This window comes from Hyaena hyaena, unplaced genomic scaffold, assembly GCF_003009895.1.
Source record: "Hyaena hyaena isolate Hyena2069 unplaced genomic scaffold, ASM300989v1 scaffold_131, whole genome shotgun sequence".
NCBI lineage: Eukaryota > Metazoa > Chordata > Mammalia > Carnivora > Hyaenidae > Hyaena > Hyaena hyaena.
Window position 1 is genome coordinate 3472731 of NW_024080761.1, and position 16906 is coordinate 3489636.

The 16906-nt window shown below is 56.7% G+C and overlaps 1 protein-coding gene across 1 annotated transcript; it reads left to right on the forward strand.

Moving 5' to 3' along the window:
* BPIFB2 (BPI fold containing family B member 2) lies at nt 1–15259 on the forward strand. The gene is made up of 15 exons (XM_039237802.1): nt 1–109; nt 2638–2731; nt 5015–5119; nt 5959–6085; nt 8003–8089; nt 9386–9446; nt 9879–9970; nt 10230–10415; nt 10641–10694; nt 11198–11368; nt 11963–12030; nt 12193–12238; nt 12988–13051; nt 13367–13443; nt 14994–15259. The coding sequence occupies exons 1-15, from the start codon at nt 1–3 to the stop codon at nt 15033–15035; spliced, it is 1383 nt and encodes a 460-aa protein (XP_039093733.1). The 3' UTR covers nt 15036–15259.
* Nucleotides 15260–16906: the final 1647 nt, after the last annotated feature.

Genomic DNA, 16906 nt, shown 5'->3' on the forward strand with positions numbered 1-16906 from the left:
ATGGCTCCGGCATGCAGGCTGGGCCTGTTACTGTCCCTGCTGCTGCTCGCGGTCGGTGCCTCCCTGCCAGGCACAGTGGTCAGGCTCAACAAGGCTGCACTGAGCTACGGTAAGAGGTGTGCTACTGGGGTCTTCCGTGTGTCCGTGTGTGTGGATCTGTGAACTCAAAACCCCACGGGGACCTGGATTTTATCTCTTGGGCCGGGTGTCCCTGGCCCCCAGATCACGTCTGACCAAGTTCTAATGAGTGAGGGCATATGTCCTGTCTACCACGCATGTGCGTGTGCATGGCGTGCCTGTCTTGTGGGCACAGGTTGGTGTGAGTGGCTGCTGTTGCATGTGTGTGTCTGCGTGTAAGCCCGAGAATTCACGGAAATGTGCCCATGTGTGTACTTGAGTGTCAGCACATGTGCTGACTGGTACGTGTGCAAGTGCCATGGCACAAGCCTAGTGTGTGCATACAGTGTGGCCGCCCAGCCTGTACACGTACATGCGACCGTGCAGGATGGGGATGTGTGCACACACGTGTGCTGGGGGAAGACATGTCTAGCACAGACCTGGAGCTAGATTTCTGGGGTTCATGGGAAGATTAATGTTTACTTATTTTTGAGAGACAGAGAGACAGATTGTGAGCGGGAGAGGGGCAGAGAGAGGGACACAGGGAGCAGGCTCTAGGCTCTGAGCTGTCAGCATAGAGCCTGATGTGGGGCTTGAACCCACGAACCGTGAGATCATGACCTGAGCTGAAGTCGGACGCTCAACTGACTGAGCCACCCCGGCGCCCCTCTAAGACCTGCTTTATCCCCCAAGAAAGGCATAATGAGAAGACCCAGGCCCAGGGAGGGACAAAAGCCACCCCCCAGTGCCCTTGGGATCCCACCAGAGCTGGGTCAGGGGCGAGAAATCAGAAGCTGTTTCCCCCAAGTCCAGACCAAATTCGGATTCCAGTGTGAGGCACTCAGGCCAGACCGTAGAAGGGACTTTCAGTGGCCCAGGCCACGAAGCACTGAGGCAGCAGTGTCCCCTGGCACACACAGCCTTCCGGGACCTTGTATCCGGGCAGGTAGGATGGCAGTGAAAGGGGTCAGTGACCCGTGTTAGTCTGTCACCGGTGCACGGAGCCATGCATAGAAACTGTAGGCAGGGACGAGAGGCCTGCTGCCTTGTGCCGGCCCTCCTCCCTCTGCCTGTCATGTGTGAGCCTCCTTTGTCCCCGAGAGCCATCCAGGCGCACCTGCCTGTGTTCTTGGTGGAAACCCAGCAGGAGACTCCAGCCGCACACATCTCTTTCCAAAGGGGCGCCGGGTGGCTTCTTAACAGTGTCTTTCCAATCCCATCTTATAAGCCCTGTGTCAGGTGAGCACTGTAGATGGAGTCCAGGGGCCTGGGTGTGAGTCTTGGCTCACCCACAAAGGGTCAGGAGGGAGAGGGGTATCAAGAACATAGAGACGGCCGGGTCTCTCCAGGTCCAGGTCTCTGCTCCAGGTCTAAGGAATTTAAGGGCCAGAGAGGCTCATGACTTCCGATTCCCACAGTGAGTCTGGGTGAAGTCCAGGCCTCTGGACTCTTCATCTGGTGCTCCCTTCTGGCACCATTACCTCTCATTTTCATCCCACTCATGTCGGATGGGTCAATGAGCACCTCCCTGGCCTGGCCGCACAGGTGCACAAGGAAGTCGAGGGGCCGGAGGGCCGGGCGCCTCAGCCGGTCCAACTTCCCCTTGCCAGCTGTCCTCGCCTCTCTGTAAGCCGGGCACAATGTGGTACTGACATCATAGAATTGTGAGGAGAAGCAAAGCACTCAGAGCAGCTGAAGGAAGTGCTAGCAAAGTGACAGTCATTATCGCCACACAAACAAAGAGCAGTAAAAGCTAACATCTACTGAGCACTGAGGCTTTACAAGGACGCTGTGTGACCGGTACCTTTATAATCATTGCAAATTTACAGACGGGGAAACTGAGGCACAGAGCAGCCACAGCGATAGTGAGTAGCAGAGCTGGGATTTGTACCCAGAATCTGAGGGGCTCCAGAATCCTCAGCCTCTGCCCTCTGCCCCACTCTACTGGCCCCTCTGCTTGGGGACTTGGGAGAAGGCACCAGAAGAGATGGGATTCAATCAGAGTCTTGCAAAAGGGCCAAGGATGTTCTTGTTTTTGAGGAGTGGGGCAGACAAGTAAGATTTAGAAAGGCAGGGGACGCCTGGGGGGCTCAGTCGGTTGGGCAGCCAACTTTGGCTCAGGTCATGATCTCACAGTCCGTGAGTTCAAGCCCTGCATCAGGCTCCGTGCTGACAGCTCAGAGCCTGGAGCCTGCTTCGGATTCTGTGTCTCCCTCTATCCATGCCCCTTCCCCTCTCACACTCCGTCTCTATTGCTCAAAAATAAATAAAAATTTTAAAAAAGACTTAGAAAGGCAGAAGCAAGAAAGGGAAAGGCATGCCTTGCAGGGCCCGGTGTGAGTAATGCACGCGTGATGGGCTCATGGAGACCCAACTGTATCCCTCACCCCTTCCCTGCCTGTGAGCAAGCGGGTCTCTGAGTCCTCTCTGCCCAAGATGCAGGGCAGGCGGTGGGGGGTGGCACAGTCCTGCTCAGTAGCTCCTGAGGACAGTCTGACCTCACCTGCTCTGGCCCCGCAGTGTCTGAAATCGGGAAAGCCCCTCTCCAGCAGGCCCTGAACGTCACAGTCCCATATTTCCTGGACTGGAATGGAGAGGTGCATCAGCCCACAAGGTGAGTGCTCCCACCCACTGGGAAGAATGCTTCAGTCCCACGTATAGGTGAGTGCTCCCTACCAGCTCCAGAGGGGCTTCCTCCACCAGGTACACCCACCCTTTAGGTGAATGGTCACAAGATGACAGGGGAGCTGGGACCAAGGTGGAGACATTGGGGGGGGGCGGTTCCTAGGGCCTCTGAATTAGTAGATTTCTGCCCCCAGGAGCCAAGACTTAGCTCCTGGGTCCCCAGAGCGGCAAGACCCTGGGCTACTTCCTCCAAAAGCCAGACACTAAGTTGAGACACAAGTCTGAGCCTAAGTACCTCCACACCCCCTGTAATGAAGAGAGACTCAAAGGCAGAGGTAGATGGGGGCCATCTCCAACTCAGACACCCCCAGGGGCTGGGCCAATTGTCCCCACCCATGTGGGAACAGATTCACTATTGCTAGATTTCTGGAGACCCAAGACAAGTCATATATATATATTTACTTATTTATTTATTTATTTAAAATCTATCAATTTTGGGGCACCTGGGTGGCTCAGTTGGTTAGGCGTCCAACTTCGGCTCAGGTCATGATCTCATTGCTCTGTGCTGACAGTTCAGAGCCTGGAGCCTGCTTCAAATTCTGTGTCTCCCTCTTTCTCTGCCTCTCCCCCACTTGCACTCTCTCTCTCTCAAGAATGAATAAATGTTAAAAAAAAATTTTTTTTTAAACTTTAAAATCTATCAATTTTGGGGCACCTGGGTGGCTCAGTTGGTTAGGCGTCCAACTTCGGCTCAGGTCATGATCTCATTGCTCTGTGCTGACAGTTCAGAGCCTGGAGCCTGCTTCAAATTCTGTGTCTCCCTCTTTCTCTGCCTCTCCCCCACTTGCACTCTCTCTCTCTCAAGAATGAATAAATGTTAAAAAAAAATTTTTTTTTAAACTTTAAAATCTATCAATTTTGAATGATGGCAGCTTACTAAAAACCACTTAAAACTTTAAACCACGATAGAACAGCAGCTGGTGTGGAGGCCCCCAGTTTGAAGCTCTTAGGGTAGGCCTGGAGCACTGCTCTCAGCTTACGGCTGGCCGGGAGCTGAGAATGACATAAATACCCAAGAGTCGAGAATTCCTCACCGTTTTCTAGTTGGCCACATGTGTCCTTGTTTGTAGAAGTGGGAAGATGGCCAAAGCTGGTGTCAAGTGAAAAGAAGCGGGTTCTAGACCAGGCTGTGTCCCAAAGAGAGTCACAGAACAATGTCAGCTAAGTGCTAACAGTGAGAGTGTTTGAGGGCGGAGTTTTTTTTGTTATTGTTTTTTTAAAATGTTTTATTTATTTCTAGGAGAGAGAGAGAAAGAGAGACAGCGTGAGCAGGGGAGGGTCAGAGAGAGAGGGAGTCACAGACTGAAACAGGCTCCAGGCTCTGAGCTGGCAGTCAGCACAGAGCCCNAGGCTCCAGGCTCTGAGCTGGCAGTCAGCACAGAGCCCGACGCGGGGCTCGAACCCACGAACCGCAAGATCATGACCTAAGCGAAAGTCGGACGCTTAACCGACTAAGCCACCCAGGCGCCCCTGAGGGCAGAGTTTTGATGTGACTTTTAAATTTTATGTCATCTTGTATTGTCTGAATTCCCACCTCCAACTACTGTGCAAGGAAAAAGATGGCTCATTTAGGAAAAAAGGACAAGATAGTTAGAAAGGGCTTAGCTGGGGCACATGGGTGGCTCAGTCGGTTAAGCCACTGATTTTGTCTGACTCTTGATTTTGGCTCAGATCATGATCTCACAACTGTGAGATCAAGTCCCGTGTTAGGGAGCCTGCTTGGGATTCTCTCTCTCCCGCTCTCTGACCCTGCCCCCTGCTCTCTCTCAAAAAAAAAAAAAAAGTGCTTAGCGATCAGAACAGGCAGCTTTGAAGGCAAGGAGTCTCCTATCTCTGGAGGGCTACAAGCCAAAGCTTTGACTAGAATGCCATGGAGGGCGTTTCTGCCTTCTGTGGAGCCCACCTTCCAAGATTTCCTGACCTCTGTCAAAAACTAAAATCCCTCCAAGACCCGAACAGTCATCTCACTCAATTCCTGTCCAGTTCTGGGAATCCTCTCTGCATCCTTTCCCTGCCAGTTGATTGTCCAATAGCTACTTGCATTCCCCCTAGGGTGGAGAACTCACTACCTATTCCTCATGCCATGTTTGCTACAGTCAGAAAGTCCTTCTTTATAACATCACTAGTGTGGATATGGCTCAGAACACCCACCCCAGAGGGAACTCCAAGGTTGACTGGGGGCCTCCCCGTCACCCCCACTCCCATCCCACAGGATCCAGACTTTGAGCGTCCATGTGTCCCACTTCCACCTAAAATTCGTGGCTGATTTCGGAGTGCGCCTGTTGGTAGCAGCCAACTTTACTTTCAAGGTCTTTCGGTGAGTGGCTCTCCCTGGGGGCGGGGGTGGGCAGCGGGGTTTTCAGGGAAGCTCCAAGGGGCAGAGTGAGGGGACGGGGGTAGCAATTCTCCAGACCTGCACCCAAGTCCTCCACTTCCTGTCCAGTGGGGGAGCGAGACAGTGAGAGAATTTCTGAGGACTAGGACCCTGCTCACGGTGGTGCCACCGGGTAGCCATTTCACTCCTGCAGCCCTCAGTTTCCTCTTTTGTGAAGTGGGATGAAACCCGGCAGCACTGCTGGGAGGGACGCAGTGAAGGGATCCATCGCTGTAATTAAAATCACACCCTCCCCCCTTCCACACGGCAAGGCACATAGCAAGTGCTCAGGAAATGCAACGATCAGAATTATTTCTGTGTGCCAGTCGCTTCGTGTGCATTTGATTTCCGAACTGCCGGCTTGGGCATCCACAGGGGTCTCTGTTTTAAGTCCCCTGTGCTGACACTAACACTGTATGAGTGCTTGCCATGGGCCAGGCTCCGCCGGGGCATTTTCACGTGGCCACCTCGTAGAAAGCTCAGCATGGCCCTGGGACATAGGTACCGTCACTCTTATGTCCATTCCACAGAAGAGGAAACTGAGGCTCAGTATAGGGAGGGACTGGCCAGGGTCTGGCAGTGAGAGGGTATGGGGAGCCAGAGTTCAAGCCCATCTGCTGCAACGTCTGTGACCCTGAGTGGAGCGAGGAGTGCTCTGAGCCTGCCCCAGGTGGGGCCAGCTCATACCTGCCTGCGTCAAGTGGAGGGCGGGCTCAGGCTGGGGGGTGTAGGGTAGGCTCTGTTGGGCAGTGCCACCGGGGCTCAGGAATGGTGTCCTGCAGAGTCCCAGAGCCTCTGGAGCTGAGGCTGCCCGTGGTAGTGCTGGCCGACGCCCGCGTGGCCCAGGGCTCCATCGGGACCCCCGTGGTCAGCATCTCGGCCTGCTTCCCACTCTTCAGCGACACCAAGGTGCCCGACGGCAGTGCCGGGTGAGTGTCTGGTGAGGGCGGGCTGCAGAACCCCGGCCGCAGTGCTATTTCTCGAGTTTCCTACTCAAGCCTTCGTCCAATGGCCACAAGGGGCTTAAGAGACCCCCAGGATCACACGTGTTTTATGGCTGAGGACACTGAGGCTCAGGGAGGGGGGACTTGCCCAAGAGCACACAGAGAGGCCGGGTGCCCTCTACTGCCCCCCTCCCTCCGCCCAGCACATGACGATGCACGGCCATTCCCATACTGCCCAGGGAGGATGCTGAGCCTCAGAGGTCTCAGAGGTCTCTCCGTGCAGAGATGGGATTCTGGAGCCCGTCGCCCTCACTGGGAGTCGGGTGCATCTAGAGCTGACAGCGGCTGCCGCCTGCGGAGCACCTGCTGTGTGCAGTGCGGGCTCTAAGCCCCCCACCACACACAGTAGTCCTACCGGAAGGTGCAGTTGCCTTGTTGTACGAGGGAACAAATGGAGGCACAGAAGAGTTAGGTAACGTGCCCACGTCACACAGCTGGCAAGCGGTGGAGTGGGTTCAGACCCGGTAGCCTGACCCGCCTCCTGCATGACTTCTACCTTCTCACATGAGAGCTGGGGGGGCACCGGAGACTGGCCTCTCTGGGGGGCTGGGCATGAATCTTCACCATCTTCACATGTAACACGCGCCCCCTCACCATCCTCATGAGCAGGGGCTGCTCACAGATTGAAAGCCCAGACGTCAATGGCATGAAAAACACCGCTAGCCCTCTCCCCTCTCCCCTGAGGGGCCATTCAGTGACCTGGGGCTGCAGCCTGGGTCAACATTTATGAATGAGGGGTGCCTGGGTGGCTCAGATACTTAAACGTCCAGCTTGGGCTCAGGTCATGATCTCGCAGTGCGTGGGTTCGAGCCCCGCCTCGGGCTCTGTCTGTCTCTCTCAAAAATAAACATTAAAAAATTAAAATAAAAACCATTTATGAATGGATAAAGAATACATAGAGCGTGCACACACACACACGCACGCGCGCACACACCACACACACACACACACACACACACACACACAGAGGAATATTACTCAGCCATAAAAAAGAATGAAATCTTACCATTTGCAGTGACATGGATGAAAGGAACTAGACAGTATTTTGCAAAACAAAATAAGTGAGTCAGAGAAAGAGAAATACCATATGATTTCACTCATATGCGGAATTTAACAAACAAAGCAAGCCAGCAAAGGGAAAAAAAGAGAGAGAGAGTCAAAACCAGAAACAGAGTCTTAACTACAGAGAATGCACTGATGGCTACCAGAGGGGAGGGCTGAGGGGGAGACGGGCGACGGGAAGGCAGGAGTGCACTTGCTGTGAGGAGTGCGGGGTGATGTCCAGACGTGTCGAATCACTAAGTTATGCACCTGAAACTAATAGGACACTGTGTGTTAACTATACTCAACTTTAAATTAAAAAAACCTTAAAGAAAAACCCGAGGGAACCACAGTCCTATGCATCCCCACTGAGAAACAACTTGGACCCCTCTCCCCTTGTTCAGAGGGGAAAGTGAGATGCAGGATGAGGAAGGGACCCTCCCAGGCGTGTCCCAGAGAACTAGCACCCCAGCTTGCTGGGCTCAGAGTGGCCACGAGGCCAGTGGGCCAAGGACGGGGCCGAGTCCGCTTTCGCAACACCTTCTCTGTCTCCCCCAAGCCTGGCCTCATTGTCACGTTTTGGCCACGTACAAACCTCCAAGCCAGTGACCTCTTTTCTGAGGCCCGGTTTCTCATCTGTGGGGACAACGGTGTCAGCGCGGTGTCTGGCATCCAGCAGGGGTGGAAAGGGACTCACTGGCCCCTGGCTCGGGGGGACACCGGTCTCTCAGTTTGTGGCTCTGCCGGGAGAAAGGGGCGGAACTTGTGTCCTGGGCCTCAGGAGCGTTTTCTCGGTCTCTCCCTCAGCCTGGCCCGGGGGCCGCTGGCCCTGGTGCAGAAGCACGTCAGAGCCGTCCTGCGGAACAAGGTAAAGACCCCACCCCCACATCTCCGGGGAGGGGGCCCTTGCTCACCTCTGGAGGCGCGGTGCCTCATGGGGCGTTGCAGGCATGGGGGAGATGGGGACCGTTAGCGCCTTTCCTAAACTAGAAGGCCCTTGATGGGACTCCTCCGATTTTCCCAGGAGGGCAGGAAAAAGGCTGAGGGGACGGTCCAGGGCAGTGACAGGGCGGACGAAACAAAGGGGGGCTTGGGGGCCGCGGGGAAGGGAGGCCCCTGCTCCCGGGCCAGCCCCAGTTCCACGCCCGAGGGTCGGGACGGGGCCAAGGGGCTTATGAAAAAGAGACAAAGGGAAAGTGGACAACAGCATGGGCACTGGAGCCAGGTGTGGCCTGGGCTTGAATCCTGGCCCCCTCCTTCCCGGCTGTGACACTCGGACAAGTCGCTGCACCTCCCTCTGCCCCCAATTCCACATGCACCGCGCAGAGAGTTGAGCCCATTAACATCCGTGAAGAGCTTACAACAGTGTTGGCAGAGAATTTGGCTGTGATTCCTGTTGCTATTTCCACCCTTGTCATTAGTGGCTTGTGGCTGACTTGGTGACAGACAGGTGCCCCTGGAGCTAGGGTCACACTGACAAGGGGGGGGTGCTTCTCCATCTCTGTCCCTACCCACACACCATCTTCTGATTTGGTCCCTGCAACCCCAAGTCAACCCACTCGGTGCCATCCCACACCCACCAGGCGTGGGCCCCAGTGTTGCCATCTTGCAGACGGGAAGACTGAGGCCCAAGGGCTGAAGGCAGTACAGCCTGACCTGGCCCTCTCCTCTGCCACCGGCCTCCCCTGGCCCAGCCCCACCAGCTTTGCCTGGCCCGGGCTGTGACTCCCCTTGGCCTTGCGGGTGGTCTCTCCTTGCCCCACCTTCTATCACACTGACCCCAGCTTAATATACTTCTCGGGCCGCCCACTGCGCCCAGAACTCCAGTCTTGCTCGCTGACCACCGCCTGCCTTCACCGCGTGCAGCGCCCTTCCCCCAGCAGGCCCTCTGGGCCCCAGTGCAGCGGGCTCCCTGCCTCAACTGTCCTGGCCCAGCTGTGGTCCCCTCTACTGTGTCCCACTGTCCCCGTTCTTTCCTCGACGCCCATGAGCCCAGCTTCTCTGAGTCCTCAGGGCCCAAGAGAGATGCAAGAGGCCCACTGGGTGGAAGGAAGGGACTCCAGGCCTTGGTGTGTGGGCCCGGGGAGGCTTCCAGACTGGGACCCTAGACCCGCCTGGCCTCACCCCTCCAGCCTGATCAGCCTCCGCCTCTGTCTTGCCACAGCTGTGCCTGAGCATCTCCAACCTGGTGCAGGGCCTCAATGTCCACCTGGGCACTTTAATTGGTAAGGACTGGGGCCCGGGGGGAGGGTGCTGGGACAGTGTGGGTCAAATATCCGGACCTTGATGAATGTGAGCTCCGTTCTTCTCCTGTGGTTCCTTCTTGCTTTCTTCAGGGCGTATGTGTGCACAGAGTGACCCTTCCCCTTCCTTCTAATTTGGTGTCTCTAGTCTTCCACTGATTAGGAAAGCGAGACACCCAAACTGCTAGAATCATGTCTACGCTAACGGTCCACAGGTTGCTAGTGGCTGAATCTTGGGTGCGTGTGTTTTGTGACCTAAGTTTGCCTCCTCAGAGGCCTTCTTTCTTACCTCCTCTGCTTCCAGGCCTGGGTGTGGCTGGCCAAGGTCAGATAGTTGAGGTTTCTGGATAGAGGAGGCGTTGGGAGGTAAGGCTAAGGATGCCATCTTTTCTCCTTCATTCTGCTTTTGTGTAGGCCTCAACCCTGTGGGTCCAGAGTCCCAGATCCGCTACGCCATGGTCAACGTGCCCAAGGTCACGAAGGACTACATCTCCTTGGATATCAACGTAAGTGTCGCCTTGTCAGCCCAGGGCCCTTGGGCTTGTTGCTTCTGGGGTCTTTGGACTAAAGGAGCAGGGGTGTTGGAGGGAGGGGAGCTGGAATGGCATCCCAGGCGGGGGTAGGGCACGCAGGCAAAGGTGTGAGGCTGGATGACATGCGGCATACGGGTGGGTGACATCTCAGAGCCCAGGGATCTGTGACGGAGTCGCCTCCCTCCTGAGGCCCCGCTGCTTTTCTCCCTCTCACCACCCCCCAACCCCACAGGCCGTTCTCTTCCTGCTGGGCAAGCCCATTGTCCTGCCCGTGGATGCCACCCCCTTCGTGCTGCCGCTGCACGTGGGCACCGACGGAGCCATGGCAGCCGTGGGCCTCTCCCAGGACCTGTTTGACTCTGTCCTCCTGCTGATGCAGAAGGCTGGGGCCCTCAACCTGGACATCACAGGGCAGCTGGTGAGGCTTGGACCTGCCACCCGGGGCACGTGGGACATGCGTGTCTTGGGGCCCAGCCTGGGGAGACCCCGCAGAGGTCAAATCGTGGGGAGAGACGCAGCTCAAGATCTGGGGCCACGGGTGGGCTGTTGGAAAGGCTGAACGGGGGTCATGGGGAGGCAGAAGCTGGTGTAGCTCGGGGGGCAGCTGCCCTAAGGCCCATTGTGATGTGGGGGCTCATTTCAGGAGTCGGACGACAATCTCCTGAACACATCCGTGCTGGGCCGGCTCATCCCTGAGGTTGGTGACAGTTCTGGTCATTTCAGGGGCCGAGACCCAGCTGGGACGGGGAAGGGAGGGTCTCGGCTGGCTGGTATCTGTCCCGCAGGGGCTTCAGCGTCTGTCGTTGTATCCTCCATCTGAAGACCCTCCCCCCTTCTGCCTGACAGTCTGCTGTTCACCGCCCCCCTATGCCTCTGTCCAGGTGCTGCCTCTACCCAGAGGGCCTTTTCTGCTTCCTTTTTTCTTGTTTGTCTTCAAGACCAAGCTCGGGGTTGCCTCCTAGGGCAGGGCCCAACCCCTAGCCCCGTCCAGGAGCCTTCTCAAGCTCCCTTGGCCCCTGAGCTCCCATTCTTCCTGGCACAGATCACAAGGCTACCGCCCCCTTCAGGCGGGACATCGCCAAGGGCAGGGGCCTGTGGCCCAGTCATGTCTGAGCAGCGCCTGAGGAGTGATGAGTGCAGAGACCACCCAGCCTTTGCCCCTAGGTGCCCTCCTCTCTCTCTCCCTCCCTGCCTCCCCAGGTGGCCCGCAGGTTCCCCAAGCCCATGCCGGTGGCGCTCAAGGTGCAGCTGGGTGCCACGCCCGTGGTCATACTTCACACCCACAATGCCACGCTTCAGCTGCAGCCCTTCGTGGAGGTCCTGGCTGTGGCTTCCAACTCGGCTTTCCAGTCCCTCTTCTCCTTTGATATGGTGAGTCAGGTGGGCTGGTGGGGCTGGCTGGAGGGTGGCGACACCCCACATCCCACTTCCTGCCCCACTTTCCTCACTTGCTCTGCTCTGTTCACACTGGTGTCCTTGCTGTTCTTTCGCTATGCCATGACATTCCTGCCACAGGACCTTTGCACGTGCTGCCTCCCACCCCCCACCCCCCTGTGCCCAGGACACTCTTCTCCTAGCTCTTGGCATGGCTGGCTTCTCATCTTTCAGGTCTCAGCTTAAATGTTGCAACCTTCTTCTTGGACCACCCTGAGAAAGATGGTCCCCGTCAGCCCTCTCCATGCTACCACACTCTGCCTTCATGGCACCTGACACTCTCTGCAAGGATCTCATCTGGTTACTTTGGTTATTGTTCACCTGCTCCCCTGGCCTGTGAGGGTTCCCCAGAGCAGAGACCTGGTCTGTCTCATTTATGCTGTGTTTGCTCCCAGTGCTCTGTACGGGGCCCGGCACATCGGGTGCTCCACAAACACCCAAATCTGTCAGGGGCTGGGTGGCAGCTGGTGGCCAGCTGAAGGCTCCCTTGTGGCTCTGCACTCTTTGACCTCGCTCTCCCTTCGTGCCCAGGTTGTGAACCTGAGCCTCCAGCTCTCTGTGTCCAAGGTGAAGCTTCGGGGAACCACATCTGTGCTGGGGTAAGAAAGGCCTCTTGGAGCCAGCGGCCTCAGTGTGTTCCTCTGGGGAATGGGCCTGCAGCCCCTTATCACAGTGTCCATCAGAGGATCCTGGGATGCAGCATGTGTGGTATGGGCGGGGGGGACTAGGCCCCAGCACTAAGCCTCCTGCTTCTCTTCCAGGGACATCCAGCTCACCGTGGCCTCTTCCAATGTGGGCTTCATTGATGTGAGTGTGGGGCTGGGATGTCCAGACACCCCCTCAGTGGGTGGGGCAGGCCTTGAACTGTGTGCCCGCACACGAGTGCCCCTGTATGAACCACCACGATTGAGCTTCCTCCTAGGGCACTTGGGGATAGTAGCCAGTCTCTCTCCCAGGCTGCCTGTTGGCTGGTCAGGCGGTCAGCAACCTCAGTTCTTCAGTGGGGTCCGTCAGTGAGCTGCCTGTCACTGCTGGTGGCCAATGACTGGTCAGGCCAAGAATCACTGAGTCTACTGGTAAATCAGACAAGCCAGCATTGGACAGTGTTGGCTGCCCCCTCAGCCACATGCCATGGCTGGGCCATTGGCCACCATGTGGTCCTTTGTGGGCTGGCCTGTCAGTCAATACGGCACATCAGTCTGTCCACCATCAGTCCATCCGTCCATTGGTCAGCACCAAGAAGGCGGCCAGTCTCCTGGCATCAGGCAGCCTGCCCACCACCTGCTGGGCACACAGTGTCAGTCAGTCAGGTGCTGGTCTGTCTCCTCCCCGGAGGGCAGTTCCGGGGGCCCAGACGCTGACAGCTGACCTGACCCCAGGGGTCGCTGGGCTCTGCTTGAAGGCAGGACGGGGGTGACCTGCCTTCCTCCCTCCACCCGTGCCTCTGCTATTTGTGTGCCTGTCTGTGTCTGGCGTGTTCACGTGTGGCCCCTCTGCCCGTCTCTCTCGGCCCCTCACTGGAGCGGGCCCGCGGCCCCCCATCTCCCTGACTGCAGACAAATCAAGTGCACCCACTCATGGACGCCGTGTTCAAGAGGCCGCTGCTGGATCACCTCAACGGTGAGCCCCGCCCTCCACACCAGTTGGCCCTACGGTCCCCTGCTGGCCCTCCTCCGCTCTAGGCTCCCTCCCCCCCCACCTAGCCCCAGGGCTCAGAGGTTAAGAGGGGGGGGGTTCAAGTTTTCTTTTTTTTACTTCCCGAAGCCTCAATTGTCCCTTCTGTAAAATGAATATAATAATAATGGTGCCTGCTCCCCGGCTGTCTGTGGGGCTCAGTGTCACCAGGCACGTGAGGACTTCAGCATGGGCCCGGCTCCTGGTGGCGCTCCGCTGGGGCCTCCTGACTGAACTTAGTTGCTCCTTCCCCTCCTGCAGCTCTCCTGGGCATGGGGGTCGCCCTCCCCAACGTGGTCAACCTCCACTACGCCAACCCTGAGGTCTTTGTCTACGAGGTGAGCCTTTGTGTGTGGCGCACGGGCTTCCTCCACCCTCGGACGAAGGCTGGGCTCAGCGAGGCCCCACTCTCCCTTCCCGCTATACAAACAGTGAGGTCTCCGGGTTGGCCATGCCTGAGGGTGTCCCCCTCAGGGGGACATTCCTGCCAAGACCGTGCCATGAATCCTTGGCTGTAATGAGATGGAAAATTTAGGACGTTTAGAGACATTGGTGCAAGGGTCCTCATCAAATATGCCGGGCCACTTTCGGGGGATTCAGTCATCCCACGATCTATGCCCTGGGCTGGGGGCACAGCCCCTTTGGTGTCTGGGGGAGATGACACACAGGCTTCTTCCAGCTTTATACACATATCTCTATAGGCTGGATGGGGAAGGGGGCTTCCAGACCCTTCTAAAACCACTTGCCCTTATGCGAAATTGGTGGGGCCAGGGTGAAATTCAATCTCCACTGCCCAGGGTGAGACCCTACAACTTCTTTCCGTGTCACCTGGGATATAAATGATAATATTTTTTCTATTCATTCAACAAGACATATGAAGGACAGAAAGCTTAGCCGAGGCCCCTGAAGCCCAGCATCTGCACGTGTTGTTCACATCCTCTGAGTGGGACCCAGGGATGTTTTTCCAGGGATGATGCCCGTGTCACTTTAGAACTATGGTCCCAAGGCACGTGGGTGATCCACTCCCCCGCTCCCCAAAAAGGAACAATTAGCACATATTGGAACCTGGGCCATTAGTGAAAATTTCCTGGAGACTCTCCCAAGCAGGCAGGGTCAGTGACTGACCCGTCCACTGTGGTACTCACAGATCTAGCCAACTGGGTCCAAAGTCAAAGGTCCCTAGCCCAGCCCTGTCCAAAATGATGTTCTGTGAGGATGGATATCTGCACAGTCCAACACGGTGGCCGCTATCAGCCCCTGGGCATGTGTGGCTGTTGGGCACTTGAAATGTGGCCAGTACAGCTGAGAAGCTGGATTGTAAATTTTATTTAATCTTAATTGGGTTTAATTTAACAATGGCTACTGCCTCGGACCGTGTATGACCTACGCGTGGGAAGGGCCTGGGTCTGCTTGTCTCCAGCACGTGTAACAGGACGCGGCTTATAGCAGAGGCTCAGTGAAGATTTGTTGAATGAGCAGATGATGCTCAGCAGGCCCTGGGCACGTTTCCGCAGGGCAGGGCAGAGAGAGAGGATATAGGGAAGGTGCTTGGTGCTCCTGGGGAGCCCTGGACGTGGAGAATATGCTCAGTGGTTTGGGCTCCCAGTCCTGACACAGCGCTGGTCCCAACGGCGTCCATAAGCCCGCACTGAGCCCCGGCCCCGTGCTGGGGGCTCTGCCCACGTGCCTCCTCATCCTAGGCCTGCAGGGTGGGTGCTGTTACCACTCCCAAGTGACAGCAGGAGGCTGAGTCCCAGAGAGGCGACTCAGGAGGCCTGCAGCCAGAGTGGCAGAGCATGAGCTCAAAGCCAGGCTGATGGGGCGGCTGGAGGTGTTCCTGGTCCTCGTGTGGCCCCCGACCTGGCCCGTGGTTCTCCTTGCCCTCCAGGGCTACGTCGTGATATCCAGCGGACTCTTCTACCAGCGCTGAGGTGGGACCACCAGGGCAGCCGAGAGGGGGCCAGCTCCCTGCCTGGGAAACTGAGGCAAAGCCACATTTAACCATCACTGTCAAGCTGGATGATCCAGCCGGGCTGTTTAATCTCCACTGGGTGCCTGAGCTCCCCTCCCTCCTTCCCTCCCTCCCTCCCCTTTCCCCCCCGGCCCGCCTCTGTCCCTGTGAGCCCCAGACCGCTCCTCCAGGCTGTACAGACCTGTCCCCTCTCGCATTAAACATTTTCTCGTGAGCTGCAACCTCCATCCAGACCCAGTGAGCTCTGCGCAAATCCGAGGCCAGCTGCCTACGTCCAGTTCTTGGGTCCTGTTTGTTCCCAGGGCCACCAAAGCCACCTGGCAGAAGAAGAGGGTGTGGCCACGTCTCTGTTGACCATATCTGTTGACTCCCTCACCTCCTTGCCCCGGGAAGCTCATGCTTTGCAAGGGGACCCTGGAGAGCGGCACGGATGGCTGGCAGTTACCAATGTCATGGTGGCACCATGGGCACTCTGTCCTCAGCTGGTGGCATTTCCCCTCTACAGTGTCACATCCCATCTTGTTCCTAGCACCTCAGAGGAGCCTCATGAGTCAGACAGGCAGGCTGTGGGGTTCCATTTGGCAGATGTGGGGACTGAGGCCCGGCGAGGAGAGGAACATGCCAAGTCTCCGAGTGGGACGGTGGCAGACTCCTGGGATGGCGCCCTTCCAGGACTCCAGGAATAAAAGGTCCAGTGCCCTCTCCCATCACCAGCACCCCATCCGGGGTGTCCTTGGCTCACAAGCCTCAGGTGACAGGGAGCACACTGCTTTCTTGGGCCACGTCTCTGTCTTTGGCTTTACCAGGACACAGGCAAGTGTCTGTTGGAAGGAGAGGATCTCTCTCCAGGGCCTGTGGCCTCAAGTGTGTCTAAGTCCTTTCCCTCTGAAAGCTCTTCAGACCCAGCGGCTCACACACGACAACATGGCCTAGGGAGGACCAAGGGACGCGAACCCTGGCGGGCCAAAGCCACGTGATTTTCTTTCCTTGATAAGCTAAGCTCTTAGCCAGACAGAGTGTTCCTTCCTGCTGAGATATACAAGATTCACATTCTGTTTATGTTTCTCTGGGGCTAAAAGGCCTGAATTCCCACCATCAGTAAACAAGACCTTTGGTAGAGTGTGACTCTAACTGGTCCCCTCCAAGGGTTACAGGTTCACCCCAAAGTCTCATGTGACAGGAGGGGCCTGGAGCGAGCCCAGGATCTGGGTGGTGGGGAGGGGTGTGGGCCCCCGCGCTGAGAGAGGGAAGGGCCCGACCCTAACATCCAACTTCGCGATTGTGCTCTGGACAGCACGGCTTTTATTTCATTTGCTTGTTTAGTGAGTTCATTCATTAATCCTACTTTTATTGGGACTTAAAATAGGCTCAGCCCAAGGCTAGGTGATTTGGAATATGAGAAAGGCAAAAATTTTAAGAAAACAGACTCAACCAGGAGAGAAAGTTAATAGCTTAGAAAAAGATTGTAAGCTCCGTGTACAGGGTCCGTCTATTAAGTGACAAGTCCAATGATCCAACCACCCTCCCTTCCTTCCATCCATGCATCTGTCCATCCACATATCTACCCATTTATCCAATTAGCTCTCTCAGCCAGATAGGACTCTGTTTGTACCCATGATGTGCCTGGTTCTACAATAGAAGTCCCTTCTAGAGGTGGGGATGAGCACTGGGGAGGCGGGGCTCTTACTCCGGCACGTGGCTGGGCTGCGTGCAGACTTATGCAGGTACTTACAGAGGGAGTCTGGGCCCTGTGAGTGCAAGAGGCTTTCAGCGTGGATGCACTAGAGAGGTGGCGGGGGGGGGGGGGGGGGGGGGGGGGGGGGGGGGGG